Source organism: Tachyglossus aculeatus, chromosome 18 (genome assembly GCF_015852505.1).
Source record: "Tachyglossus aculeatus isolate mTacAcu1 chromosome 18, mTacAcu1.pri, whole genome shotgun sequence".
Taxonomy (NCBI): Eukaryota; Metazoa; Chordata; class Mammalia; order Monotremata; family Tachyglossidae; genus Tachyglossus; species Tachyglossus aculeatus.
In genome coordinates, this window is record NC_052083.1 from 9,079,194 (window position 1) to 9,107,073 (window position 27,880).

General features: G+C 52.4%; 1 protein-coding gene across 1 annotated transcript; it reads left to right on the forward strand.

Annotated features, from left to right (window-relative positions):
* The first annotated feature begins 357 nt into the window (after positions 1 to 357).
* DGAT1 (diacylglycerol O-acyltransferase 1) lies at positions 358 to 19,585 on the forward strand. Its single transcript, XM_038760218.1, has 17 exons — positions 358 to 557; positions 8,818 to 8,905; positions 11,802 to 11,842; positions 12,920 to 13,005; positions 13,220 to 13,272; positions 14,046 to 14,151; positions 14,522 to 14,638; positions 14,778 to 14,852; positions 16,361 to 16,464; positions 16,563 to 16,601; positions 16,742 to 16,783; positions 16,886 to 16,930; positions 17,696 to 17,808; positions 17,907 to 17,972; positions 18,369 to 18,456; positions 18,676 to 18,738; positions 18,888 to 19,585. Exons 1-17 carry the CDS (start codon positions 358 to 360, stop codon positions 19,044 to 19,046), a joined length of 1,485 nt encoding a protein of 494 aa, XP_038616146.1. The 3' UTR covers positions 19,047 to 19,585.
* Positions 19,586 to 27,880: the final 8,295 nt, after the last annotated feature.

The following is a 27,880-nucleotide window of genomic DNA, read 5'->3' on the forward strand; positions in this document are numbered from 1 at the left end:
AATGAATGAATGGAGACGAGCAGAGACGATCAGAGGCCGAGTGGAGCCGAGCAGAGCCGAACGGAGCCCGAGCGGAGACGAGCGGCGCCGAACGGAGCCCGAGCGGAGCCGAGCGGCGCCGAACGGAGCCCGAGCGGAGCCGAACGGAACCCGAGTGGAGACGAGCGGCGCCGAACGGATCCGAGAGGAGCCGAGCGTCTTCGTGCCGCCGGCAGGGGGCGGGACGAGGAAGGAGGCGGCCCCGGCCGGAGCCCCCGGGGGCGGGGAGCGGGAGTCCGGAGGACCGTCCGGAGGAGGAGGACGAGGAGGAGGAGGAGGAGGAGGAGAAGAAGGAGACGGAGAAGCGGGTCCGGGGCGATGGGGGAGCGGGGCGGCGCGTCGGGCTGCCGCCGTCGGAGGCCGGGCGGGCGGCACCAGCCCCAGGGCGGCGGGGGCGGCCCGGAGCAGGACCGGCCGGCCGAGCCCGGGGCGGAGGGGCTGCCCACCGGGGACCGGACCACCCCCCGGGGGCCACCGACGGCGCCGGGACCCGCCCCCGCCCCCGACAGAGACTGGAGGTACCCGGCCCAACTGAGCGGCGGAGCCGGGGGCAGGGCCGGCTGCACCTCGGGGAGCCTCAGCCGGGCCCCGAGGTCAAAGGTCACGGGCGGGAGGGCCTCCCCTTTTGAGAATAATGATGCTGCTGATGATGGCGCTTATTAAATAAGTGCTTACTATGCGCAAAGCGCTGGGGAGGTTACAAGCAGCGTGGCTTGTAGCATGGTTACGCGCAAAGCACTGCTCTGAGCGCTGGGGAGGTTGCAAGCAGCGTGGCTCGTAACATCATCATAATAATGGCATTTATTAAGCGCTTACTATGTGCCAAGCACTGTTCTAAGCGCCGGGGAGGTTACAAGGGGATCGGGTTGTCCCACGGGGGACTCGCAGTCTTCATCCCCATTTTACAGATGGGGGAACTGAGGCCCAGAGAAGTGAAGTGACTTGTCCAAGGTCACAGCTGACCAGTGGCGGAGTCGGGATTTGAACCCATGACCTCTCGACTCCCAAGCCCGGGGTGTTTTCCACTGAGCCGCGCTGCTGCTTCTTGCTTCTGCTCCAAGCAGAAGCAGCGGGTGTCAGTGGAAAGAGCCCGGGCTTGGCAGTCGAGAGGTCATGGGTTCGAATCCCGGCCCCGCCACTTGTCAGCTGGGTGACCTTGGGCAAGCCACTTCGCTTTTCTAAGCGCCAGGGGTGTGTGTGTGGGGGGGGGGGGTTACAAGGTGATCAGGTTGTCTCACGTGGGGTTGTCTTCATTCCCGTTTTACAGATGAGGTAGGTGAGGCCCAGAGAAGTGAAGTGACTGGCCCAAAGTCACACAGCCGATAAGTGGCGGGGCCGGGATTTGAACCCGTGATCTCTGACTCCCAAGCCCGGGCTCTTCCGGAGCGACCGTTGGGAGCCGGTGATTCCTGGTTTTCCCCGTGGTATTGGGGAGGGGGAGGTCGTGGGGTCCCCAGGGCCTACCAGGGGCTGTGGCCCCTTTTTTTTTTTTCCCTCTCCATTCCCGGCCTCCTTTAATAATGATGGTATTTGTTAACCAATTGTATTTATTGAGTGCCTACTGTGTGCAGAGCACTGTACTAAGCGCTTGGGAAGTCCAAGTTGGCAACATATAGAGACGGTCCCTACCCAACAGTGGGCTCACAGGCTAGAAGAGGTGATCAGGTTGTCCCACGGGGGGCTCACAGTCTTAATCCCCATTTCCCAGATGAGGGAACTGAGACCCAGAGAAGTGAAGCGACTTGCCCAAAGTCACACAGTTGCCAAGCGGCGGAGCCGGGATTAGAACCCATGACCTCTGACTCCAAAGTCCGTGATCTTTCCACTGAGCCACGGTGTTAAGCGCTTACTGGGTGCCAAGCACTGTTCTAAGCACTGGGGGAGAGATACAAGGTAGGTTGCCCCACGGGGGGCTCCAAGTCTTCATCCTATTTATTTTATATCCTATTTATTTTATTTTGTTGGTATGTTTGGTTCTGTTCTCTGTCTCCCCCTTTTAGACTGTGAGCCCACTGTTGGGTAGGGACTGTCTCTGTGTGTTGCCAATTTGTACTTCCCAAGCGCTTAGTACAGTGCTCTGCACATAGTAAGCGCTCAATAAATACGATTGATTGATTGATTGATCCCCTGAGGGAACTGAGGCCCAGAGAAGTGAGGTGACTTGCCCAAAGTCACACTGCTGACAAGTGGCGGAGGCGGGATTAGAACCCATGACCTTTGACCCCCAAGCCCGGTCTTTTTGTCCCCTGAGTCACGCTGCTTTAGACTGTAAGCCCCTGGTGGGCACGGAATGTGTCAGCCAACTCTGTTGTGTTGTACACAAGTGCCCAGTAAGTACTCCATCTGGGGAAGCAGCGTGGCTCAGTGGAAAGAGCCCGGGCTTTGGAGTCAGAAGTCATGGGTTCAAATCCCGGCTCCTCCAGTTGTCAGCTGTGTGACTTTGGGCAAGTCACTTCGCTTCTCTGGGCCTCAGTGACCTAGTCTGTAAAATGGGGATGAAGACTGTGAGCCCCACGTGGGACAACCTGATCACCTTGTAACCTCCCCAGTGCTTAGAGCAGTGCTTGGCACATAGTAAGCGCTTAATAAATGCCATTATTGTATTATTATTATTATTATAAGTACCTCCATCTATTGATGACCTTGCCCCTTTCCCTGCTGTCCAGCTCCTGAGAGAAGCAGACCCTTCTCCTGCCCCTGATTTTTTTTTTAAACTCCTGTGCATTTTTTTTTTGATGGCGTTTATTAAGCGCTTACTATGTGCAAAGCACTGTTCTAAGCGCCGGGGAGGTTACAAAGTGATCAGGTTGTCCCACGGGGGGCTCACAGTCTTCATCCCCATTTTACAGATGAGGCCCAGAGAAGTGAAGTGACTTGGCCAAAGTCACCCAGCTGACAATTGGCAGGGCCGAGATTTGAACCCATGACCTCTGACTCCAAAACCCGGGCTCTTTCCATTGAGCCACGCTGCTTCTCTTATCAACCTGGCCTTCCTACCAAGAGGTGGGCGAGGGCCTGCCCTGGGGTTCTGGAAAAAGTGGATCTCCCTGCAGGACCAGACTGGGGTGTTCTCTACATGGAGTGATGTGGGAAGTTGGGTAGGGACCGTCTCTATCTGTTGCCAATTTGTCCTTCCCAAGCGCTTAGTACAGTGCTGTGCACACAGTAAGCGCTCAATAAATACGATTGAATGAATGAATAATAATAATGGTATTTGTTAAGCGCGGCTTAGTGGAAAGAGCCCGGGCTTAGGAGTCAGAGGTCATGGGTTCTAATGCCGGCCCCGCCACTTGTCAGCTGTGTGACTTTGGGCAAGTCACTTCGCTTCTCTGGGCCTCAGTTCCCTCATCTGGAAAATGGGGATGAAGACTGTGAACCTCCAGTGGGACAACCTACCTTGGATCTCCCCCTCAGCGTTTAAAACAGTGCTTGGCACACAGTAAGCGCTTGGCACCGCGGTTCAGTGGAAAGAGCACGGGCTTTGGAGTCAGAGGTCACGGGTTCTAATCCCGGCTCCCTGGGCAGGTCACTTCTCTGTGCCTCCGTTACCTCGTCTGTAAAATGGGGATTAAGATCGTGAGCCCCACGTGGGACAACCTGATTACCCCAGTGTTTAGAACAGCGCTTGGCACATAGTAAGCGCTTAACGAACGCCATTATTATTATTATTGATGTATGCCAGGCACTGTACTAAGCGCTGGGATGGTTCAAGCAAATCGGGTTGGATTTAGTCCAACTGGATGCTTGGAGATAGAGGCAGGTGTGGGTTGGTATAGCCAGGCTTCCTGGATTCTGCCAAACTCCCCCGAATCTCATCTTTTTCTGGATCCGTTCAATTGCACCCCACTGACCCAGCGGAATAACCAAAGGTGAGACAGGCAGAACACCTGAGGCCCAGAACCCCCCGATAATGGAATTTGTTGAGCGCTTACTATGTGTCAAGCCCTGTTTTAAGCACTGGAGAAGGTACAAGCAGCGTGTAGTAAGCGATTAACAAATACTATTATTATTAATATTATTACAAGGTAATCCAGTTGGACACAGTCCCCATCTCACGCGGGGCTCACAGCCATCATCCCCATTTTACCCGCGAGGGAACTGAGGCCCAGAGAAGTGAAGTGACTTGCCCAGGGTCACGCAGCACACAAGAGGCGGAGCTGGGTTTAGAACCCGGGTCCTTCTGACTCTCAGGCCCAACCGTCGCTCCCTCTGGAGCCGCCGGTTGGCAGCGGGTAATCATCATCATCATCATCATCAATTGTATTTATTGAGCCCTTACTATGTGCAGAGCACTGTACTAAGCGCTTGGGAAGTACAAATTGGCAACATATAGAGACAGTCCCTACCCAACAGTGGGCTCACAGTCTAAAAGGGGGAGACAGAGAACAAAACCAATCATTTTTGGGGTATTCGTTAAGCGCTTACTGTGTGCCGAGCACCGTTCTCATCAGTCAATCAATCAATCAATCGTATTTATTGAGCGCTTACTATGTGCAGAACACTGTACTAAGCGCTTGGGAAGTACAAATTGGCAACACAGACAGTCCCTACCCAACAGTGGGCTCACAGTCTAAAAGGGGGAGACAGAGAACAGAACCAAACATACCAACAAAATAAAATAAGTAGGATAGAAATGTACAAGTAAAATAAATAAATAAATAGAGTAATAAATATGTGCAACCATATATACATATATACAGGTGCTGTGGGGAAGGGAAGGAGGTAAGATGGGGGGATGGAGGGGGGGGTGAGGGGGAGAGGAAGGAAGGGGCTCAGTCTGGGAAGGCCTCCTGGAGGAGGTGAGCTCTCAGCAGGGCCTTGAAGGGAGGAAGAGAGCTAGCTTGGTGGAGGGGCAGAGCTGGGGGAGATACAAGGTGATCAGGTTGTCCTACACGGGGCTCACAGTCTTAATCCCCATTTTCCAGGTGAGGTCACCGAGGCACAGAGAGGTTAAGTGACGTGTCCAAAGTCACACAGCTGATAAGGGGCAGAGCCGGGATTAGGACCTATGGCCTCCGATTCCCAAGCCTGCTGCCTCTCGGCTGGTCGTTGGCCGCTTCCCAACACTTCCTGGCTGGGTGAGGCCTTCCATGAAAGGCGAAGCCGAGGGTGGGGTTACCCACCAAGCCAGGGTGCGGCCGGACCCCCAAAAGCGAGTCACTCTCTGATTCAGCAGGAACCTCCACACCTTCCCCTGCCACCTTACTGAGAAGCAGTGTGGCTCCGTGGCAAAGAGCCCGGGCTTTGGAGTCAAAGGTCGTGGGTTCAAATCCCGGCTCCGCCAATTGTCAGCTGTGTGACTTTGGGCAAGTCACTTCGCTTCTCTGGGCCTCAGTTACCTCATCTGTAAAATGGGGATGAAGACTGTGAGCCCCCCGAGGGACAACCTGATGACCTTGTAACCTCCCCAGTGCTTAGAACTGTGCTTTGCACATAGTAAGCGCTTAATAAATGCCATCATCATCATCATCATCACCTTTTCAACTCCTCCCCGCCCCAGCCAAAGTCCCTCGTCTGCTCAGGAGTTCCTGAATTACGTGACGAGGTAGCTCAGTTCATCATCATCATCAGTCGTATTTTTTGAGCGCTTACTGTGTGCAGAGCACTGTACTAAGCGCTTGGGAAGTCCAAGTTGGCAACATCTAGAGACAGTCCCTACCCAACAGTGGGCTCACAGTCTAAAAGGGGGAGACAGAGAACAAAACCAAACATACTAACAAAATAAAATAAATGGAATAGATATGTACAAGTAAAATCAATCAATAAATAGAGTAACAAATATGTACATACATATATACAGGTGCAGTGGGGAAGGGAAGGAGGTAAGATGGGGGGATGGAGAGGGGGACGAGGGGGAGAGTAAGGAAGGGGCTCAGTCCGGGAAGGCCTCCTGGAGGAGGTGAGCTCTCAGTAGGGCCTTCCAGTTGTTGGAAGGGCAGGAGCCAGAGAGAGAGGAAGTGTGCGGTGTGCGCCTGTTTAATTGATTAAGAGCCTGGACTTTGATGCCGAGATTAGGGGAGTCGAGGGCCAGGGTTGCCCTGCACCTCCCCAAATGTCAAGGGATGCCCTCCCTTGTATTACCTTGTAATAATTATAATAGTATTTGTTAATCGCTTACTAAACGCTGCTTTAGAACAGGGCTCGACACATAGTGAGCGCTCCACAAATTCCATCATCGGGGGGTTCTGGGCCTCAGGTTTGACCCCCTTCTGGTCCCTCCCAACGCCTTAATCTGGAACGGACGCCCGGAATTGGGGAGGACTACCGATGTTCAACTTGTTTTAGTTTAGGCCTCCATTGGGACAGGGACCCAAGGGTCCCAGAGAAATGACATTTTTTTTCCCCCAGGCATCAGGGAAACAGCATGGCTTAGTGGAAAGAGCAGGGACCTCCTATTCAGGACCCGCGTTCTCGTCCTGGCTCTGCCGCTTGTCCGCTTGCGAGACCTTGGGCAAGTCACTTCACTCTGGGAATAAGAGATCTATTCTCCCTCCCTTTTAGACTGTGCGTCCCTGGCGGGACATCCTGATCTGATTGCATTGTCTTTACTCCGGTGCTTCGCACAGTGCCTGGCCCAGAGAAAGCATTTAACAAGCAGCATAATAATAACAATTATTATTTTTATTGGTCTCCCCTTTCAGAAATGGAAGAGCCTCTTATGCCCCGGACTGGTCCCCGGAGGGGCAAGCGTAGGGGCAGGGTGCCAGAATAGTCCCGGACAATTTGCTTTCTACATGGAGGAGGCAGGGGCATCCCTGAATTCCCGATTTGGGGGGCTGGAGGTGGTCTGGCTCTCTGGTGGAGCATATAATAACGATGGCGTTTATTAAGCGCTTACTATGTGCAAAGCACTGTTCTAAGCGCCGAAGCACTGCGGAGCAGGGAAGACTGATAAATCCAGGAGAGCCGGGGAGGGAGAAATCACCGGGAAGCCGAGAGAATTTGTCAAAGAATGCCTTCTGGAGGAAATGACTTTTGTAGGAGGGCCTCTGCTGTACTTTCCCCGCTGCTTAGTACAGAGCTTGGCACTCAGATAAGCGCTCAGCAATCGGGGAGGACGTGGAGGTGGGATAGTAGAGAGGTTTATCGCCGTAGAGGGCCCAGATCAGGCTTAGTTTGGGCTAGCGGGGGAGGCGTAGCTGGACTGAGGGGGTTATTAGGTGGGTGGGCAGCTTGGGGTAGGGGAGGGCCAACAGGGCCTGGAGGACTTACTCTACCCCAGCGAAACAATGCCGCACAATTCCCCTTCACCCGCCTCCCCTGCCCAGTCTTCCTCATTGTGAAATGGGCCACCTTTGCCTGCTTCTTTGCCCGCCATTTGGCATGGGTCTGCTTGGCGGCGGTCTCCCCAGGAGTATTATAATAATAATAATAATAACAATAATAATGATGTTGGTATTTGTTAAGCGCTTACTATGTGCAAAGCACTGTTCTAAGCGCTGGGGTAGATACAAGATATAATAATAATGTTGGTATTTGTTAAACGCTTACTGTGTGCAAAGCACTGTTCTAAGCACAGGGGTAGATACAAGATATAATAATAACGTTGATATTAAGCGCTTACTGTGTGCAAAGCACTGTTCTAAGCACTGGAACAGATACAAGATATAATAATAATAATGTTGGTATTTGTTAAGTGCTTACTATGTGCAAAGCACTGTTCTAAGTGCTGGGGTAGATACAAGATATAATAGTAATAATGATGTTGGTATTTGTTAAGCGCTTACTGTGGGCAAAGCACTGTTCTGAGTGCTGGGGTAGATACAACATATAATAATAATAATGTTGGCATTTGTTAAGCACTTACTATGTGCAAAGCACTGTTCTGAGTGCTGGGGTAGATACAAGATATAATAATAATAATAATGTTGGTGTTTGTTAAGCGCTTACTATGTGCAAAGCACTGTTCTGAGCGCTGGGGTAGATACAAGATATAATAATAATAATAATAATGTTGGTATTTGTTAAGCGCTTTCTGTGTACAAAGCACTGTTCTAAGTGCTGGGTAGATACAAGATATAATAGTAATAATAATAATGTTGGTATTTGTTAAGCACTTACTGTGTGCAAAGCACTGTTCTAAGCGCTGGGGTAGATACAAGATATAATAATAATAATGTTGGTATTTGTTAAGCGCTTACTGTGTGCAAAGCACTGTTCTAAGCGCTGGGGTAGATACAAGATATAATAATAATAATAATGTTGGTATTTGTTAAGCGCTTACTATGTGCAAAGCACTGTCCTAAGCGCTGGGGCAGATACAAGGTAATCAGGTTGTCCCACGAGGGGCTCACAGTCTTCATCCCCATCTTCCAGATGAGGTCACCGAGGCCCAGAGAAGTGAAGTGACTTGCCCAAAGTCACCCAGCTGACAAGTGGCGGAGCTGGGATTTGAACCCACGGCCTCTGACTCCAAAGCCCCTGCTCTTTCCACTGAGCCACGCTGCTTCTCCCCCCCACCCCGGGGAGGCTCCCTTGGGGCTGTGGGCCCCACGCGTGGTTGGATCTCTCCCCTCAGGGCTCTATTAATCAATCAGTCATTTGTGGAGCGCTTACTGTGTGCAGCACCCTGTATTAAGCGCTTGGCAGAGTATAATATAAGAGTTAATATAATATAAGAGTTAATAATAGAAGGTCGCCAGTGAGCGTACCTCCAGAAACCCCACTTCCACACCTCCTTTTCTCCGGCCCCTGTGCTTGTGTCTGATTGGGCTGGGTGGTCTTTTTTACCCCCTTTTCCCCCTTCTTCCTCCTCCCGCTCTATGCCATGCCACACAGGTGCCATCGGGTACAGGAGTCTCTGTTCAGCTCAGCCAGCGGATTCAGTAACTACCGGGGCATCCTCAACTGGTGTGTCGTCATGTTGGTGAGTGCGAGGGTCTCGGGGGGGAGGGAAAGGGGGTCGACGACGACGACGACTCAGGAATGGCCCGTCCCGTGGTCCAGGCCCGGTCCCGGACCCCGCCACTGCTGGGTGAGGTGGGAATGTGAGGAGGACTTAGGTGGGATTGGTTGTGAAGTGGGAGAGGGCTGGGGGCCAAGGAGGGTAATGGAGCTGGCTGGCTCTTAGGGATTTCTATAAATAGCCCCCCACGACTCCCCCCCATCCCAAAGCGGGCTGGCCCGGATGGTAAAACGGCCGGCCCGAGGCATCTCCCGCCTGGCTACTTGGGCCAACTCCGAGTGCAGCCAGATTCCGCCTTCCTCCCAAAGCCGGGGGCCTTGGCTGTCTGTCAAGGAACGGCTGAGAGGGTGGGGGGACCGGGGTTTGGGGGGCGGTGCAGGCTCTGTCCCTCCCCTTTCTAGACTGTGAGCCCGCTGTTGGGTAGGGACCGTCTCTAGATGTTGCCAACTTGGACTTCCCAAGCGCTTAGTACAGTGCTGTGCACACAGTAAGCACTCAGTCGGTACGATTGAATGAATGAGTGAATGTCTGCACTCTTCTGCCGGGTGGGGAGAGGTGAGGAGGAGGGAAAGTCTCCCCCCTGCCCCCCGGGGAGAGGGCTGGCCCAGGGAGTGAAGACTTCACCCTGAATCCGCCTTCTTTGCCCCCCAAACCCAAGGATGACAGGGAGAGCCGTTGGCCCCGGGGAGTGGGAGGGTTCCATTTTTTCTCCCACCCACAACTCATTTTCTCCACAACCCAGGAATCATCATCAGTCGTATTTATTGAGCACTTACTGTGTGCAGAGCACTGTACTAAGCGCTTGGGAAGTCCAAGTTGGCAACATATAGAGACAGTCCCTACCCAACAGTGGGCTCACAGTCTAAAAGGAATTCCTTCGCTCTTGGGGTGGAAGAGCCAGGGCCAGACTCCCGGGATCAGTTTCTCCCCGGGGGCGTGGGCAGGTGGGAGAGCCCCCCCCCCTGCCAGATTTTGGATCCAGGAGGGATGGGAGCTGATAAGCAGGGCCCTGGGGAGGGAAGAGGCTGAGAGTGGAGCTCGGGCCCTTATCTCTGGGGACCGGGCCTCCGCAACCCCGATCCCTGGGCGTTGGCTAATCTGTTTGCTAACCCTTGCCCTGCTGTATCAGTTCTTGCTCTCCACATCGCAGGGTGACAGGGTGACAGGGCCCCGATAGGACTGACCCCTGCCCTTCCCTTCCACTTCCACCTCGCTCGTGGGGATCAGAGGCCAGGCTGGCGGGCCAGGTTTTGCTATGAAACTTGGGGGCTGTTAGGGGACCCAGAGGACACTCTCATTTTTCATTTTTTTTTTAAAAAGCACCGTTCTAAGCGCTGGGGGAGATAAAAGGTGATCAGGTTGTCCCACGTCGGGCTCCCAGTCTCCACCCCCGTTTTGCGGATGAGGTCACTGAGGCCCAGAGAAGTGAAGTGACCTGCTCAAAGTCGCACAGCTGATAAGTGGGGGAGCCGGGATTAGAACCCGTGACCTCTGCTTCTCGCGCTCTGACGTGGAGCGCCCAAATGCCGGCCCGGCCCTCCGGCCATCACGTTGTACTTATGGTTGTACTTATTTATTACTCTATTTATTTATTTATTTTGCTTGTACATGTCTATCCTATTTATTTTATTTTGTTGGTATGTTTGGTTCTGTTCTCTGTCTCCCCCTTTTAGACTGTGAGCCCACTGTTGGGTAGGGACTGTCTCTATGTGTTGCCAATTTGTACTTCCCAAGCGCTTAGTACAGTGCTCTGCACATAGTAAGCGCTCAATAAATACGATTGATTGATTGATTGATCACGTGTCCCGAGGCCCCTCGCTGGGTCTGGCCAGGGTCCCGCCCCTGGGCGGAAATTCCCTCCCGCTTCAGCTTCCCTGTCCCACAGCTGGCTCTTCCCAGGTGGGATTCCTATGGAGTCAAGATCACGTTGCCTGTAGAGGCCGTCTCCTCCGGGTCTCCTCCGGCCACCGTCGGGGTCTCTCGGCCGGCCGCGGTCTACGGGTGCCGAGGCCGGCCTGGACAGAGCGTTCTGTTTTCCCTTGGCCTCTGCCCAGGCTGGCGGCAAAAACATCTCTCGTAAAAATAATAATGATAGCATTTATTAAGCGCTTACTATGTGCAAAACCCTGTTCTAAGCGCTGGGGAAGTTACATCAATCAATCGATCGTATTTATTGAGCACTTACTGTGTGCAGAGCACTGGACTAAGCGCTTGGGAAGTCCAAGTTGGCAACATAGAGAGACAGTCCCTACCCAACAGTGGGCTCACAGTCTAAAAGGGGGAGACAGAGACTGACTATGTGTAAAGCACTTCTAAGCCCTGGGGAGGTTACAAGGTGTTAAGGTCGCCCCACAGGGGGCTCACAGTCTTCATCCCCATTTTACAGATGAGGGAACTGAGGCACAGAGAAGTGAAGTGACTTGCCCAGAGTCACACAGCTGACAATCGGCGGAGCCGGGATTCGAACCCATGACCTCGGGCCTCCAAAGCCCGGGCTCTTTCCACTGAGCCGCGCTGCTTCTCCACCCCCAGGCCATCCTCCTTAGAGGTCAATCCATGTCCTACTGGGCTCATCCCCTCCCCGCCTCTTCCCTCTGGCCTAGAAGTTTCACAAGGACAGGGCCGGGATCTCTTCTTGTTTTTAGTGTGTTTTCCCAAGCCAGGACCGAGTACCCAGTTGGCATTCGGTATAAGTTGTCGTGGTGCCGCTGGGCTGGCAGCGGTGGTGAGGAGAAGGGAGGGGAAAGGAAGGGAAGAGGGAGTGGTCGGCCGGGTGTCGGTTTCCCCTGAACTGGCAGCTGCGGCCCCTGCGGCTCAGCCGGTCTGAGGTAACAGTGTCATTTCTTTCCTCTGCCAGATCTTGGGCAACGCACGACTATTTTTAGAAAACCTCATCAAGTAAGTGTCCCCGTCCGCTCCAGGCGGGCCTAGGGTTGAGGGGAGGCAATAGGCTCCGGAGATGGAGGGGGACCCATCCCGGGCTGGTCGGGGCCACGCTCGCCCCGGGCCAGGCAGGACCCTGCTGCCTGGTTTTGGGGCTCCCATTGGTGTGACCCCTGGGGTCCTGCCCCAAAATGTCCTTGTGTAGCCTCACCGCCCTTCGGCTCGGCCCTACGTAAACCGGGGTGTCTCGTCCTTGGGATCCGGGACGGGCTCGGCGGGCTGTTTTCCCCTGGCCCTGTTGGATGGGATGGTCCACCCCTAAACCCTCCTCCCCCTCCCCATCCCCCCACCTTACCCCCTTCCCCTCCCCAAAGCACCTGTATATATGCATATATGTTTGTATTTATTTTGTACATATTCTATTTATTTTACTTTGTTAATATGTTTTGTTTTGTTCTCTGTCCCCCCCTTCTAGACTGTGAGCCCACTGTTGGGTAGGGACCGTCTCGATATGTTGCCTATTTTATCTGTACATATTTATTCTATTTATATTACTTTGTTAATATGTTTGGTTTTGTTCTCTGTCTCCCCCTTCTAGACTGTGAGCCCGCTGTTGGGTAGGGACCGTCTCAATATGTTGCCTATTTTATCTGTACATATTTATTCTATTTATTTTACTTTGTTAATACGTTTTGTTTTGTTCTCTGTCTCCCCCTTCTAGACTGTGAGCCCGCTGTTGGGTAGGGACCGCCTCTATATGTTGCCAACTTGGACTTCCCAAGCGCTTAGTCCAATGCTCTGCACACAGTAAGCGCTCAATAAATACGATTGAATGAACAAACCCCCCCCGGGTGGTGGCAACCTCTGGGGAGGTCGGCTCTGTGAGTTGTTAATTGCTCATCAATCAGTCAGTCGTATCTGTTGAGCACTATGTGTACAGTACTGTACTAAGCGCTCGGGAGAGGGCAATACATCCTCCCCAACCTGCCTGGGAAGGCAGACGGCCCTGGGGAGCCCGACCCAGAGGCCAGCGTCCGCCCTCCCCACCGACCAGCTTCCATGCTCCCTCCGCTTCTTCTTCCCGACGCCCAGGTATGGCATCTTGGTGGATCCAATCCAGGTGGTGTCCCTGTTCCTGAAGGATCCGTACAGCTGGCCCTCCCCCTGCCTGGTCATCGGTCAGTCAGGCCGGGCGCTGCCCGCGGGGGAGCCTGGGTTCTCACGGGGTGGACGGGCCGGGCCGCGGGGCAGGTGGGGAAAACCAGACAGAGCAGGTGGGAATCAGCGCTGTCTGGGGAATGGGGGCCGGGGGAGACCGATTGGGAAGCGGGAATCCTCCGGGAGGAAGGCTGGGGGTGGCAGTGGTGTCTAAAACTTCCTCTCTGTTCCCAGTGGCCAATATATTCGCCCTAGCCGGGTTCCAGGTGGAGAGGCAGTTGGCAGCGGTAAGGGCCGGGCCCACCCCTCAATCCCGACCCTCACCCCGGAAACGGGTCCCGTCTGGCCACCTCCTCCGCGGTACCTGGGCGAGGGGCCGGACTCAGAGCCCCCCACATATAATAATAATAATGGTGGTATTTGTTAAGCGTTTACATGCCCGAAGCACTGTTCTAAGCGCTCGGGGGGATACAAGGCGATCAACGTGTCCCACGTGGGGCTCACAGTCTGAATCCCCATTTGACAGATGAGGGACCTGAGGCACAGAGAAGCTAAGTGGCTTGCCCAAGGTCACGCAGCTGACAAGCGGTGGCGCCGGCATTCGAACCCGTGACCTCTGACTCATTCATTCATTCGCTCAATCGTGTTTATTGAGCGGTTACTGTGTGCAGAGCGCTGTACTAAGCGCTTGGGAAGTCCAAGTTGGCGACATAGAGGGACGGACCCTACCCAACAGCGGGCTCACAGTCTAGAAGGGGGACTCCCAAGCCCGCGCTCTTTCCACCGAGCCACGCCGCTTCCGTGGGGTCGGGGGGCCGCATCGGTCGGGTCCGGACCCACCCAGACCCCTCTCTGGTCCGGTTCAGCCCCGCGGGACTTCCGTTAGCCGCCCGCCGCCCGATTTCATTCATCCACCCCCGTCTCATTTCCCTCTCAACCACGTCAAGCAGGCCGTGGGGTTGGAGAGGGTCAGGGCAGCTCCGGGGGTTGGAAAGGCGATTGGGAAGAGGGGGCGATGAGCCTGGCTGAAGCCGCGCGTTGCCCTCCCGCCGCCCCCCAGGGCACCATGACAGAGCGACTGGGGATTCTGCTGCACACGGCCAACCTCCTCACCATCCTGTGCTTCCCCGCGGCTGTGGTGCTTCTGGTCCGCTCCATCACCCCAGGTACCCTCCACCGCTGCCTCCTCCTCATTCATTCATTCATTCAGTCGTATTTATTGAGCGCTTACTGTGTGCAGAGCACTGTACGAAGCGCTTGGGAAGTCCAAGTTGGCATCATATAGAGACGGTCCCTATCCAACAGCGGGCTCACAGTCTAGAAGGGGGGAGTCCTCGGTAGGTGAGAGCCGGCCTCAGATTGCACCCCACCTTACTCCCTTCAGGCAGAGGAAGCCCTTGAGTACTTGCGTTCTCACTGCCATGCTGCCCGGGGGTAGGAGCGAGCCAAGGCACGGGTTCGGAAGCGGGGCGGAGGGCCCAGTGAGGTTCTGACGCTGACCTAGTATCATTTCCACCCCCTTGCCGTGCCATCCAGTTGGCTCCGTGTTTGCCCTGGGCGTCTACACCATCCTGTTTCTCAAGATGTTCTCCTATCGCGACGTCAACCTCTGGTGCCGGGAGCAGTGGGCCGGCGGCAAGGCAGGCAAAGCCGGTGAGGGGGCGGGCGCGGCGCGGGGACTGGGGGAGCCGGGGGCTTGGGGGGAGGCGTCTGCCGGCTCCCGGGGGTGGGGACGGGGAGGGGCGGCTTGGGGTGAGGACCCCAGAGATCCACCCCTCGGGTCCCCCTGCAGCCTCCGGGGCCAAGAAGGCCAACGGCGATGTGGGGTCCGGTGAGGTGAGCTACCCGGACAACCTGACTTACAGAGGTGAGGAGGGGTAGTGGGGCCTGGCGGAACCCAGACCTCCCCACCTGCCTTGGATTCGTCCAGTCGGGACGGGGGAGGGAACAATGGGGGGCACCTGGCATCACCACCACCGTCACCTCCTCCTCTTCCTCCTCCTGAGTCAGTCAGTCGTATTTATTGAGCACTTCCTGAGCGCAGAGCCCTGGAGAGAACAACAACAACGCTTGAGAAGCAGCGTGGCTCAGTGGAAAGAGCCCGGGCTTTGGAGTCAGAGGTCGTGAGTTCAAATCCCAGCTCCGCCAGTTGTCAGCTGTGTGACTTTGGGCAAGTCACTTTGCTTCTCTGGGCCTCGGTTACCTCATCTGTAAAATGAGGATTAAGACTGTGAGCTCCCCGAGGGACAACCTGATCACCTTGTAACTCCCCAGCGCTTAGAACAGTGCTTTGCACATAGTAAGCGCTTAATAAACGCTATTATTATTAACAACACGACAACAGAACAGACGCATTCCCTGCCCACAGGGAGCTTGCAATCTAGCGGGGGAGTCAGACACGGAGTAAAGTTACAGATGTGCACATAAGTGCTATGGGGCTGGAAGGTGGCGATGAATAAAGGGAGCAAGTCAGGGCAGCGCAGAAGGGAGTGGGAGAAGAGGAAAGGAGGGCGCAGTCAGGAAAGGCCTCTCGGAGGAGATGGGCCATCAATAAGCAGCATGGCTCAGTGGAAAGAGCCCGGGCTTGGGAGTCATAGGTCATGGGTTCTAATCCCGGCTCCGCCGCTCGTCGGCTGTGTGACTCTGGGCAAGTCACCTCACTTCTCTGGGCCTCAGCTACCTCATCTGGAAAATGGGGATGAAGATCGTGAGCCCCACGTGGGACAACCTGATCACCTTGTATCCCCCCAGCGCTTAGAACAGTGCTTTGCACATAGTAAGCGCTTAACAAATACCACCATTTATTATTATTAATAAGGCTTTGAAGTGGAGGAGGATCATTGTTCGTCAGATGGGATGAGGGAGGGCTTTCTAGGCCAGAGGCAGGATGTGGGCGAGGGGAGGCCTTCCCAGACTGAACCCCTTCCTTCCTCTCCCCCTCGTCCCTCTCTCCATCCCCCCCTGCCTTACCTCCTTCCCTTCCCACAGCACCTGTATATATGTATATATGTTTGTACATATTTATTACTCTATTTTACTTGTACATATCTATTCTATTTATTTTATTTGGTAGTATGTTTGGTTTTGTTCTCTGTCTCCCCCTTTTAGACTGTGAGCCCACTGTTGGGTAGGGACTGTCTCTATATGTTGCCAATTTGTACTTCCCAAGCACTTCGTACAGTGCTCTGCACATAGTAAGCGCTCAGTAAGTACGATTGATGATGATGAGGTAGACGAAATCGAGGTACAGTGAGAAGGTTAGCGTTAGGGGAGTGAAGCGTATGGGCTCAGGCGTAGTAGGAGTGCAGCGAGGCGAGGTAGGAGGGGGGAAGGTGATGGAGGGCTTTAAAGCGTTAAGTTCCCCTCCGCCTCCAGACCTGTACTACTTCCTGCTGGCCCCCACTCTGTGCTACGAGCTCAACTTCCCACGCTCCCCCCGCATCCGGAAGCGGTTCCTCCTCCGCAGGCTCCTGGAGATGGTGAGTCCCGAAGCGGGAGTGGGGAAGGGCGGCGGGTGGGCCCGGGCAGCCTGGGGCCCCGTGGCTTACGGGCCCTTCCCTCTCTCTCCCCTCCCTAGCTGTTCTTCATGCAGCTGCTCGTGGGGCTGATCCAACAGGTACGGGGGGCCGGGGTTGGGGTTCGATTCTGGGGAATCCACACCCGGGTGGCACCCCACGCCCCGCCGTCAGCGCCCGTCTGGGTGGCGCGGGGAGAGCGATGGGGCTCACTCCTCTTTCTCTCTCCTCCCCCTCGCAGTGGATGGTCCCCACCATCCAGAACTCCATGAAGCCGTTCAAGGTACGCGGGGGCTTAGCGGGAGGTGTCAGAGCCGGGGCTGGGGGAGACGTGGGGCGGGCATGGAGGGGAAGCATGGGTCGTGACCATCCTGTCCCCCCCCAGGACATGGATTACTCTCGCATCATTGAGCGGCTCCTGAAACTGGCCGTGAGTCTGTCTGTCTCTCTGGCAATGCAGCAAGGGAACAGAACCGCCCCCCACCCTCCCTTCCCTTCCTTTCCCCCCCACCCTCTCTCCATTTTCTTCATCTGCTCCCCTGGGCCTAATGTCTCATGGGGCCACGGAGGACGGGCAGTGCCCTGGTTAGCTGTGGGAGGCCGGCGGCGCTGGGGGTTCTTCTGGACTTATGTTCTTCTTCTTATGTTGCCAATTTGTACTTCCCAAGCGCTTAGTACAGTGCTCTGCACATAGTAAGCGCTCAATAAATACGATTGATGATGATGATGATGATGGACTGCCAGCTCACTGTGGGCAGGGGATTGTACGAGAGGAACTTTAACCTACTGCGGTTTTGAACTCAACAGAGCAGAGGAACTACATATAAACACTTAGACCCCAATAATAAAAATCACCTTACAGGCCTAAATAGTGAGTGAACATTATGAAGAGGAGTCAGAGGACCTGGATTCTAACCCAGCTCCGGCACTTGTCTGCCCTGGGACCTTGTTGAAGTCGCAGGTCTTCTCTTTACCTCAGTTTCCCGATCTGCAAAATGGGGGTGAGGTTGTCCCTCCCTCTTAGGTTGTGAACCCCGTGTGGGAGGGAGACTGTTCCTGTTTCCTCTCGTAGTGTCCCGTCCCAAACGCTTAGTACAGTGCTCTGCCCGCGGTAAGCACCCAAGAAATACCTTTGACGGATTTGGTCGTGGCACTGTCTGGCTGCATTCCCTCTCTTGGTCTGCTGTGCCCCCAGGTCCCCAACCACCTGATCTGGCTCATCTTCTTCTACTGGTTCTTCCACTCCTGCCTCAACGCATTGGCCGAGATCCTGCAATTCGGAGACCGCGAGTTCTACCGTGACTGGTGGTGAGGGGGGAAGGCGGAGGTTGTGGGGGGCTGGGGACGGGGGTTCTGGGAAGGGCAGAGGCCTCGGTGACTCCTGCCTCTTCTCCCTCTCCACCCAGGAACGCCGAATCAGTCACCTATTTCTGGCAGAACTGGAACATCCCTGTCCACAAATGGTGCCTCAGGTGGGAGTCAGTGTAACCTTTTGGGGGGTGGGGGGGTCTGGCCTCCCGCCGGGCACTGCTTAGCGTGACCTCTCCCCCCTTCCTTCCTCTCCCCCTCATCCCCCTCTCCATCCCCCCATCTTCCCTCCCTCCCTTCCCCACAGCACCTGTATATATGTATATATGTTTGTACATATTTTTTTTACTCTATTTAATTTATTTGTACATATCTATTCTATTTATTTTATTTTGTTAGTATGTTTGGTCTCTGTCTCCCCCTTTTAGACTGTGAGCCCACTGTTGGGTAGGGACTGTCTCTGTATGTTGCCAATTTGTACTTCCCAAGCGCTTAGTACAGTGCTCTGCACATAGTAAGCGCTCAATAAATACGATTGATGATGATGATGATCCCACCAGACACTTCTACAAACCGGCGCTGAAGCGGGGGATGAACAAGTGGTTGGCCCAGATGGGCGTCTTCCTGGCGTCGGCCTTCTTCCACGAGGTGGGTCGGCCAGGCCCGGGGGGCCGGGCCGGAGGCAGGGAGAGAAATCTCACCTCGCCCCCCGTTCCCTTAGGCTGGGTCACTGGTCGGCAGAGGGGAGGGTGGGGAAGGGCTGGGGCAGCTCTTGAGAGCACCGGTTTGGAGGGTGAGGGGTGGGGGGCGAGATCCAAACTGGGACGGAGCTGACCCTGCCCTGTCCGTCCCCCTCTCCCCAAACAGTACCTGGTGAGCGTGCCGCTCCGGATGTTCCGCTTGTGCATATTCACTGGCATGATGGCCCAGGTCAGAGCTGTGCCCCTTCTCCTCCCTTTCCCCTCCCTCAGTTCTCCCCCGTTCTGCCCCGCCCTTCTCTCCAGTGGGCCCTGGGGGAGGCTTCCCGGGCTTTCTCCCCCATCCCGTCCCGTTGACCCTCTCCCCTGCCCCCCCCGCAGATCCCGCTGGCCTGGGTCGTGGGGCGCTTCCTGCGGGGGAACTACGGCAATGCCGCCGTGTGGCTGAGTCTCATCATCGGGCAGCCCTTGGCCGTCCTCATGTACGTGCATGACTACTACGTGCTCAACTACGAGGCCCCCCCGCTCGAGGCCCCCTGACCGGACGAGGAGCGAGCGGGCCGGCCCGCCCGCGGGGGGCTGGCCCTCTCCTGCTCACGCTGCAGGCCGTCCACACGGCTCGTCGGGGGCCCCCTCCGCCCGCTGCCCCCAACGGGCCTCGGGCCGGGGGACCCAAGTCTGCCCCGGACGCTGGAGGAGGGAGAACCCCTCTTGTTGGGGGGCACCCTGATCACCTGTCCGTCCATCCGTCCGTCCATCCCCGCTCCTCTCCCCCCCGCCCAGGGACTTCAGAACGTGCGTCTGTGCCAGGGCCCGCCGGGGTCACCGCCCCCGTCCCCGCGTCTGCCATATTTTCAGGGATTTGGGGGAAGGGTGGACCGTCCGGCCTGGGCGCTTCCCTACCCGTGGAATTCCCCCTCCCGTGGCCGGGAGAGAGGGAAGAGCTCAGGGGGCCCGGGCACAGTGGGTGAGGGCTGGGGGGGGTCTTACCGCTTGATTGATTGATTGATTGATTGTTGACTTTTTATTGATTCCACTGTGCTGCGGCCATGTCTGTCATTAAAGTGTCGTCCAAAGTGGCTGCTGGGTGGGTTGGCCCCTCTCCCGCTGGCGACGGGCTGGGTGCTGGGGTGCTGGATGCCACTGGCCCCTTTTGGGCCCCGGGACCCCAGGTAGGTCGAAAGCACGACTGAGGGCTAGAGGGGGGGAAAAAGCCTAGCGTGGTCCCCTCTCTCCCGAAAGTGGCGTGAGTTAGGTGCCCACCCCAACTTCTGCCAGGCCTGAGGGAGGCAGCCCGGGACCCTGGAGGGCATCGTCTCCCCAGCCCTGTGCTGAGGGAGAGGCCACCCCAGGACAGTGGACTAAATCAACTTCAATTTCTACCCTGAGGAGGGGCCCGGCCTAGCAGCCTTCACCTCGCACCCCCCTACTATTTGCTGCTGTTTCTCCGCCTCTCTCCCGGGAGGCCTGCACCGAACTTAGCCACAATCCAGTCCAACCACCTCGACCCATCTCTCCCTCCTGGGCCAAAGGCTGCAGGGGGCATTTGGGGCTGGGAGCTGGCCGGCAGCGGGACCTCAGAGCCGAAGGATCAGAGGGAGGAGGGTCGTTACGGGGGCCGGGATCCCTTTGGGAGGAAAGATGAGACCTCAAGGAAGGGGCCCTACCTGTAGATTTGGAGGGGAGGAGGGCTCTACTTGGGACAGACTCCCCTCCTCACCTGCCTCTGTTCTGTCTTATGACCGTCCCTACCCACGGATTCCCGGAGCCGGGAACAGGGAGTGGGCCGTATCCTTGATGATGGAGTCTGGGAGCGGGTGCGGGGTGGTGGGGAGGATGAGCTACCCCTCGTTTGACGGCATCCTTCCCTCCCCTGCGCCTCCCTCTCCACCTTACTGAAGTAGGAGCGGTCTGTGGCACACCTGAGCGCCCAGCTAAGCCTGGAGGTCTGAGGGCAGCAATCCTCTGCCCTCACCAGGTGCTGGTTCTCATCACGGGAGGTGGGCGATCCCCAGGCCCTCTAATAATGACATTTATTAAGCGCTTACTATGTGCAAAGCACTGTTCTAAGCGCTGGGGAGGTTACAAAGTGATCACTTTGTAACCAAGTGATCAGAGAAGCAGCGTGGCTCAGTGGAAAGAGCCAGGGCTTTGGAGTCAGAGGTCATGGGTTCAAATCCCGGCTCCGCCACTTGTCTGCTGTGTGAACTTGGGCAAGTCACTTAGCTTCTCTAGGCTTCAGTTCCCTCGTCTGTAAAATGGGGATGAAGACTGTGAGCCCCACGTGTCACAACTTGATCACCTTGTATCCCCCCCCCCAGCGCTTAGAACAGTGCTTTGCACATAGTAAGCGCTTAACAAATGCCATCATTATTATTATCAGGTTGTGCCACAGGGGGCTCACAGTCTTAATCCCCATTTTACAGATGAGGGAACTGAGGCACAGAGAAGTTAAGTGACTTGTCCAAAGTCACACAGCTGACAAGCGGCAGAGCTGAGATTTGAACCCCTGACCTCTGACTCCAAAGCCCGGGCTCTCTCCACTGAGCCACGCTGCTGCAGACCCCTGAGCCTGTGGACTGGGTCTCCCGCTCCCACTTCACCCCACATATACCCCAGTGGCTTCCCCTTGAGAAGCAGTATGGCCTAGTGGATAGAGCACGGGCCTGGGCATCAGAAGGACCTGAGTTCTAATCCTGGCTCCACCACTTGTTTGCTGTGTGACCTTGAGCAAGTCACTTCACTTCTCTGGGCCTCAGTTAACCTGTAAAATGGGGATTCATTCAGTCATATTGAGCGCTTACTGTGTGCAGAGCACTGTACTAAGAGCTTGGGAAGTACATGGAGATTAAGACTGTAAACCCCATGTGGGACAGGAACTGTGTCCAACCTGAATGACTTGTATCTACCTCAGTGCTTAGAAGAGTGCTCGGCACATAGTAAGTGCTTAACAGCGTGGCTCAGTGGAAAGAGCAGGGGCTTTGGAGTCGGAGGTCTTGGGTTCAAATCCCGGCTCTGCCAATTGCCAGCTGTATGACTTTGGGCAAGTCACTTAACTTCTCTGGGCCTCAGTTACTTCATCTGTAAAATGAGGATTAAGACTGAGCCCACCGTGGGACAACCTGATCACCTTGTAACCTCCCCAGTGCTTAGAACAGTGCTTTGCACAGAGTAAGCGCTTAATAAATGCCATCATTATTATTAGTAGTAGTATGAGGGGCCACAGCCTCAGTGACCCTGCGTTGATCTAGCCTCCCTTGACGACATAGCTGGGAAGGGAGAGGGGGTGGGCGAGGATGTCTAGCTCATCAACCGTTATGGGTCAAATGGATTTCTGGAGTTTGCCAATTTTTAATATTGATCCTTTAGGGGAAAACCCCCCAGATATTTGGAAAGAAAATAATCATAATTATGGTATTTGTTAAACGCTATGTGCCAAGCACTGGGGTGGATACAGGGTAATCAGTTTGTCCCACATGGGGCTCACACCTTTAATCCCCATTTTACAGATGTGGTAACAGGCCCAGAGAATAATAATAATAATGGCATTTATTAAGCACTTACTATGTGCAAAGCACTGTTCTAAGCGCTGGAGAGGTTACAGGGTGATCAGGTTGTCCCATGGAGGGGCTCACAGTCTTCATCCCCATTTTACAGATGAGGTCACTGTTCTAAGTGCTGGGGAGGTTACAGGGTGATCAGGTTGTCCCATGGGGGGGCTCACAGTCTTCATCCCCATTTTACAGATGAGGTCACTGTTCTAAGTGGTGGGGAGGTTACAGGGTGATCAGGTTGTCCCATGGGGGGGCTCACAGTCTTCATCCCCATTTCACAGATGAGGTCACTGTTCTAAGTACTGGGGAGGTTACAGGGTGATCAGGTTGTCCCATGGGGGGGCTCACAGTCTTCATCCCCATTTCACAGATGAGGTCACCGAGGCACAGAGAATTGAAGCGACTTGCCCAGGGTCACACAGCAGACAAGTGGCGGCGGCGGGATTAGAACCCACGACCTCTGACTCCCAAGCCCCGGCTCTTTCCACTAAGCCACAACGCTTCTGCAGAATTACCCCCGGCTCCGCCACTTGTCAGCTGTGTGACTTTGGGCAAGTCACTTCGCTTCTCTGGGCCTCAGTTCCCTCATCTGGAAAATGGGGATGAAGACTGTGAGCCCCCCCACCGTGGGACAACCTGATCACCTTGTAACCTCCCCAGCGCTTAGAACAGGGCTTCGCACATAGTAAGCGCTTGATAAATACCATTTAAAAAATTAGGATTTCATGCAAGGACATTGGTAGAGAAAACCTAGAGTTTGCCGACCAGTGAGGGGGCGCCGGAGCTTGCCCCTCCGCGCCACCAGGGGGCGCTTGGCCTTTTCCACTTGTGTCCTCCGCCACCATAGAGACGGCCCCCCCTTCATTCATTCATTCATTCATTCATTCAATCGTATTCATTCATTCAATTGTATTTATTCAATCAATCAATCGTATTTATTGAGCGCTTACTGTGTGCAGAGCACTGGACTGAGCGCTTGGGAAGTGCAAGTTGGCAACACATAGAGACAGTCCCTACCCAACAATCAATCAATCAATCGTATTTATTGAGTGCTTACTGTGTGCAGAGCACTGTACTGAGCGCTTGGGAAGTCCAAGTTGGCAACATATAGAGACAGTCCCTACCCAACAGCGGGCTCACAGTCTAGAAGGGCGTGACAGAGAGGAAAACCAAACATATTAATAAAATAAATAGAATAGATATGTACAAGTAAAATAAATAGAGTAATAAATCTGTACAAACATATATACCGGTGCTGTGGGGAAGGGAAGGAGGTAAGGCGGGAGGGATGAAGAGGGGGAGGAGGGGGAGAGGAAGGAGGGGGCTGAGTGTGGGAAGGCCTCCTGGAGGAGGTGAGCTCTCAGTAGGGCCTTGAAGGGAGGAAGAGAGCGAGCTTGGCGGATGTGGGAAGGGGGGGGCATTCCAGGCCAGGGAAGTACATGGAGATTAAGACTGTAAACCCCGTGTGGGACAGGAACTGTGTCCAACCTGAATCATCATCATCATCATCAATCGTATTTCTTGAGCGCTTACTGTGTGCAGAGCAATGTACTAAGCGCTTGGGAAGTCCAAGTTGGCAACATATAGAGACAGTCCCTACCCAACAGCGGGCTCACAGTCTATAAGGGGGAGACAGAGAACAAAACCAAACATACTAACAAAATAAAATAAATAGAATAGATATGTACAAGTAAAATAAATAAATGACTTGTATTTATTGATGATAAATTTATTGATAAATTTATTGATGAGAAATAAATGACTGAATGACTTGTATCTACCTCAGTGCTTAGAAGAGTGCTCGGCACATAGCAAGTGCTTAACAGCGTGGCTCAGTGGAAAGAGCAGGGGCTTTGGAGTCAGAGGTCGTGGGTGTATGCTGGATGCCAAAAGCGAGTAAAATTGAGGAGCTGGATGTTCCCCAATACTGCAGGTGCGAGATCCAATTTTTCTTCATCAAACCGAGTAACTAAGCAGAAGCCATCGTGAGGCCAAAATGAAAGGGTTCCGCTGAAGCGGTAGCCAGCCGAGGCTAGACGGCTCCATCTTCACCAATTTGTACTTCCCAAGCGCTTAGTCCAGTGCTCTGCACACAGTAAGCGCTCAATAAATATGATTGATGATGATCTTCACGCCTCCTAAAGATGATTTCTTCCTTTGTCATGGGCAGGCATTGACTGAAAACGTTCGTCTGTGGGGTGTGATGAAACCAATCCAATAATCCGTTTTGAATGCCCGACTCCTCCTCTAAACTCCCTGTGGGCAGGGGTCCCATCGACCAACTCTGTTGGAGTGGACCCTCCCGGGCGTTTTGGACGGGGCTCTCCGCAAAGCAAGCGAGCGCTCAGTACATAGCAGAGATCGATCGATAACCATCGATAGATAAACAGTATGGCATGGGGATAGGGCACGGGTCTGGGTGTCAGGAGGTTTGCTGCTGTTTGTCTGCTGCATAGGGTTAGGGCATGGGCTTGGGTGTCACAATAATAATAATAATGATGATGGCATTTGTTAAGCGCTTACCATGTGCAAAGCACTGTTCTAAGCGCTGGGGAGGATACAAGGTGATCAGGTTGTCCCACGTGGGGCTCACAGTCTTAATCACCAATTTACAGATGAGGGAACTGAGGCACCCAGAATAATAATAATAATGATGGTATTTGTTAAGCGCTTACTACGTGCCAAGCCCTGTTCTAAGCGCTGGGGGGGATACAAGGCGATCAGGTTGTCCCATGTGGGGCTCACAATCTTAATCCCCATTTTACAGATGAGGTCACTGAGGCACAGAGCAGTCAAGTGACTTGCCCAAGGTCCCAGCTGACAATTGGTGGAGTCTGGATTTGAACCCATGACCTCTGACTCCAAGGCCCGTGCTCTTTCCACTGAGCCACGCTGCAGAGAAGTGAAGTGGCTCGCCCAAAGTCACCCAGCTGACAAGCGGCGGGGCCTGGATTTGAACCCATGACCTCCGAGTCCAAAGCCCGGGCTCTTTCCACTGAGCCACGCTGCAGAGAAGTGAGGGGACTTGCCCAAAGGCACACAGCTGGCAAGCGGCGGAGCCGGGATTAGAACCCATGACCTCTGACTCCATCGTAGTAAGTGCTTAACAAAAAATACCGTCATCATTCCCAAGGCACACAGCTGACAAGCGGCGGAGCCGGAATTAGAACCCATGACCTCTGACTCCATCGTAGTAAGTGCTTAACAAAAAATACCGTCATCATTCCCACACAGAACCCTGGACCCTCACGCCTGCTGGCCTGGAGGCTACAGCTTTAGCCCTGAAGTCCAGTGAGGCTGAGCCGGAGGCCTGGTCTGTTCATCCCCCTGGCTGCCTCTGGGTCAAGATAATAATAATAATAATTAGTAATAATTGTGGTATTTGTTAAGCACTTACTATGTGCCAGGCAATGCATTCATTCAATCGTATTTATTGAGCGCTTACTGTGTGCAGAGCACTGGACTAAGCGCTTGGGAAGTCCAAGTTGGCAACATCTAGAGACGGTCCCTACCCAACAGCGGGCTTGCAGTTTAGAAGGGGGAGACGGAGAACAAAACAAAACATATTAACAAAATAAAATGCATATGGAATAAATATGTACAAATAAAATAAATAGAGTAATAAATACGTACAAACATATATACAGGTGCTGTGGGGAGGGGAGGGAGGTAAGGCAGGGGGATGGGGAGGGGGAGAGGAGCAATGTACTAAGCACTAGGGTGGAAACAAACAAATTGGGTTGGACGCAGTCCCTGCCCCATGTGGGGCTCACAGTCTTAATCCCCATTTTACAGATGATAAAATAAAAAATAATAATACAATGATAAATATTAATATAATAAATAGCAACAAATGAATGATAATAAATAATAATAAATGAATGTTAATAAACAATAATGAAAGAATAATAAGAAAAATAATACATAATTACAAATGCATGATAATAATAATAACAATAAATAATAATAAACGAATGATAATAAATAATAATAAATGAATGATCATAAATAATAGTGATAAATAATAATAAATGAATGATAAATAACGATAATAAATAAATAATAAATGAAAACAAACAATAATAATAAATGAATGATAATAAATAATAATAAATGAATGGTAATAAATAATAGTAATACATAATAATGAATGAATGATAAATAATGATAATAAATAATAATAATGGAAAATAAATAATAATAATAAATGAATGATAATAAATAATAAATGAATGATAATAAATAATCGTAATAAATAATAATGAATGATAAATAATGATAATAAATGAAAATAAATAATAATAATAAATGAATGATAATAAATAATAATAAGTGAATGATAATAAATAACAGTAATAAATAATAATAAATGAATGATAAATAATGATGATAAATAATAATAAATGAAAATAAATAATAATAGTAAATGAATGATAATAAATAATAATGAATGAATGATAATAAATAATAGTAATAAATAATAATAAATGAATGATAAATAATGATAATAAATAATAATAAATGAAGATAAATAATAATAAATGAATGAGAATAAATAATAATAAATGTATGATAATAAATAATAGTAATAAATAATAATAAATGAATGATAAATAATGATAATAAATAATATAAATGAAAATGAATAATAATAATAAATGAATGATAATAAATAATAATGAATGATAATAAATAATAGTAATAAATAATAATAAATGAATGATAAATAATGATAATAAATAATAACAAATGAAAATAAATAATAATAATAAATGAATGATAAATAATAAATGAATGATAATAAATAATAAATGAATGATAGATAATGATAATAAATAATAATAAATGAAAATAAATAATAATAAATGAACGAAAATAAATAATAATAAATGAATGATAATAAATAATAATAAATGAATGATAAATAATGATAATAAATAATAATAAATGAAAATAAATAATAATAACAAATGAATGATAATAAATAATAATAATAAATAACAGTAGATGAGCAATGAATAATAATAATAATAATAATAAATAAAATACAGATGATAAAATCCCCATCTTACAGGTAACTGAGGCCCACAGAAGTGAAGTGACTTGCCCCAGGGCACACAGCAGACACGTGGCGGAGGCAGGATTAGAACCTAGGTCCTTCTGACTCTCAAGCTCGGGCTCTATCCGCTAGGCCATTGCAAGAGAGTGTCTGGGCCCAGGAGCCCCTGCACGCCTGTTTTTCCAGCTGCTGCGGGGCTCCCAACCCAGCTGGCGTGTCCTGGGCCAAGGCGGGCACAGCCACTTCATTCATTCATATTTACTGAGCGCTTACTGTGTGCAGAGCACTGTACTAAGCGCTTGGGAAGTCCAAGTTGGCAACATATAGACGGCCCCTACCCAACAGTGGGCTCACACTTGGCTGGGAGTGGCAGTGGTGACGACAATACTGCAGCAGCAGAAAGTGACTGCTCTCCCCCTTATGTCTCTCCCTCACTCTCACCCCCCGTTTCCTCCCAAACCCCCCAAATCCCTCTTACTTTCTTCCCCCTTTTGACTTTCTGCCACTTTGGTGTCCTGCTTCACCCCCAAACTGTAATTTGTCCTACCTCCATTTCTCAGTGCTTAGAACAGAAGCAGTGTGGCTCTGTGGAAGTAATAATAATAATAATAATGATAGCATTTATTAAGCGCTTACTATGTGCAGAGCACTGTTCTAAGCGCTAGGGAGGTTACAAGGTGATCAGGTTGTCCCACGGGGGGCTCACGGTCTTCATCCCCATTTTACAGATGAGATCACTGAGGCCCAGAGACTTGAAGTGA

Excerpts from the sequence above, each read along its gene's own strand:
- DGAT1 (XM_038760218.1), top strand. The coding sequence starts at position 358 with ATGGGGGAGCGGGGCGGCGCGTCGGGCTGCCGCCGTCGGAGGCCGGGC. Across the intron at positions 8,906-11,801 it reads ACTGGTGTGTCGTCATGTTG|ATCTTGGGCAACGCACGACT; the intron begins GTGAGTGCGAGG and ends TTCCTCTGCCAG. Across the intron at positions 16,465-16,562 it reads TCCGCAGGCTCCTGGAGATG|CTGTTCTTCATGCAGCTGCT; the intron begins GTGAGTCCCGAA and ends TCCCCTCCCTAG.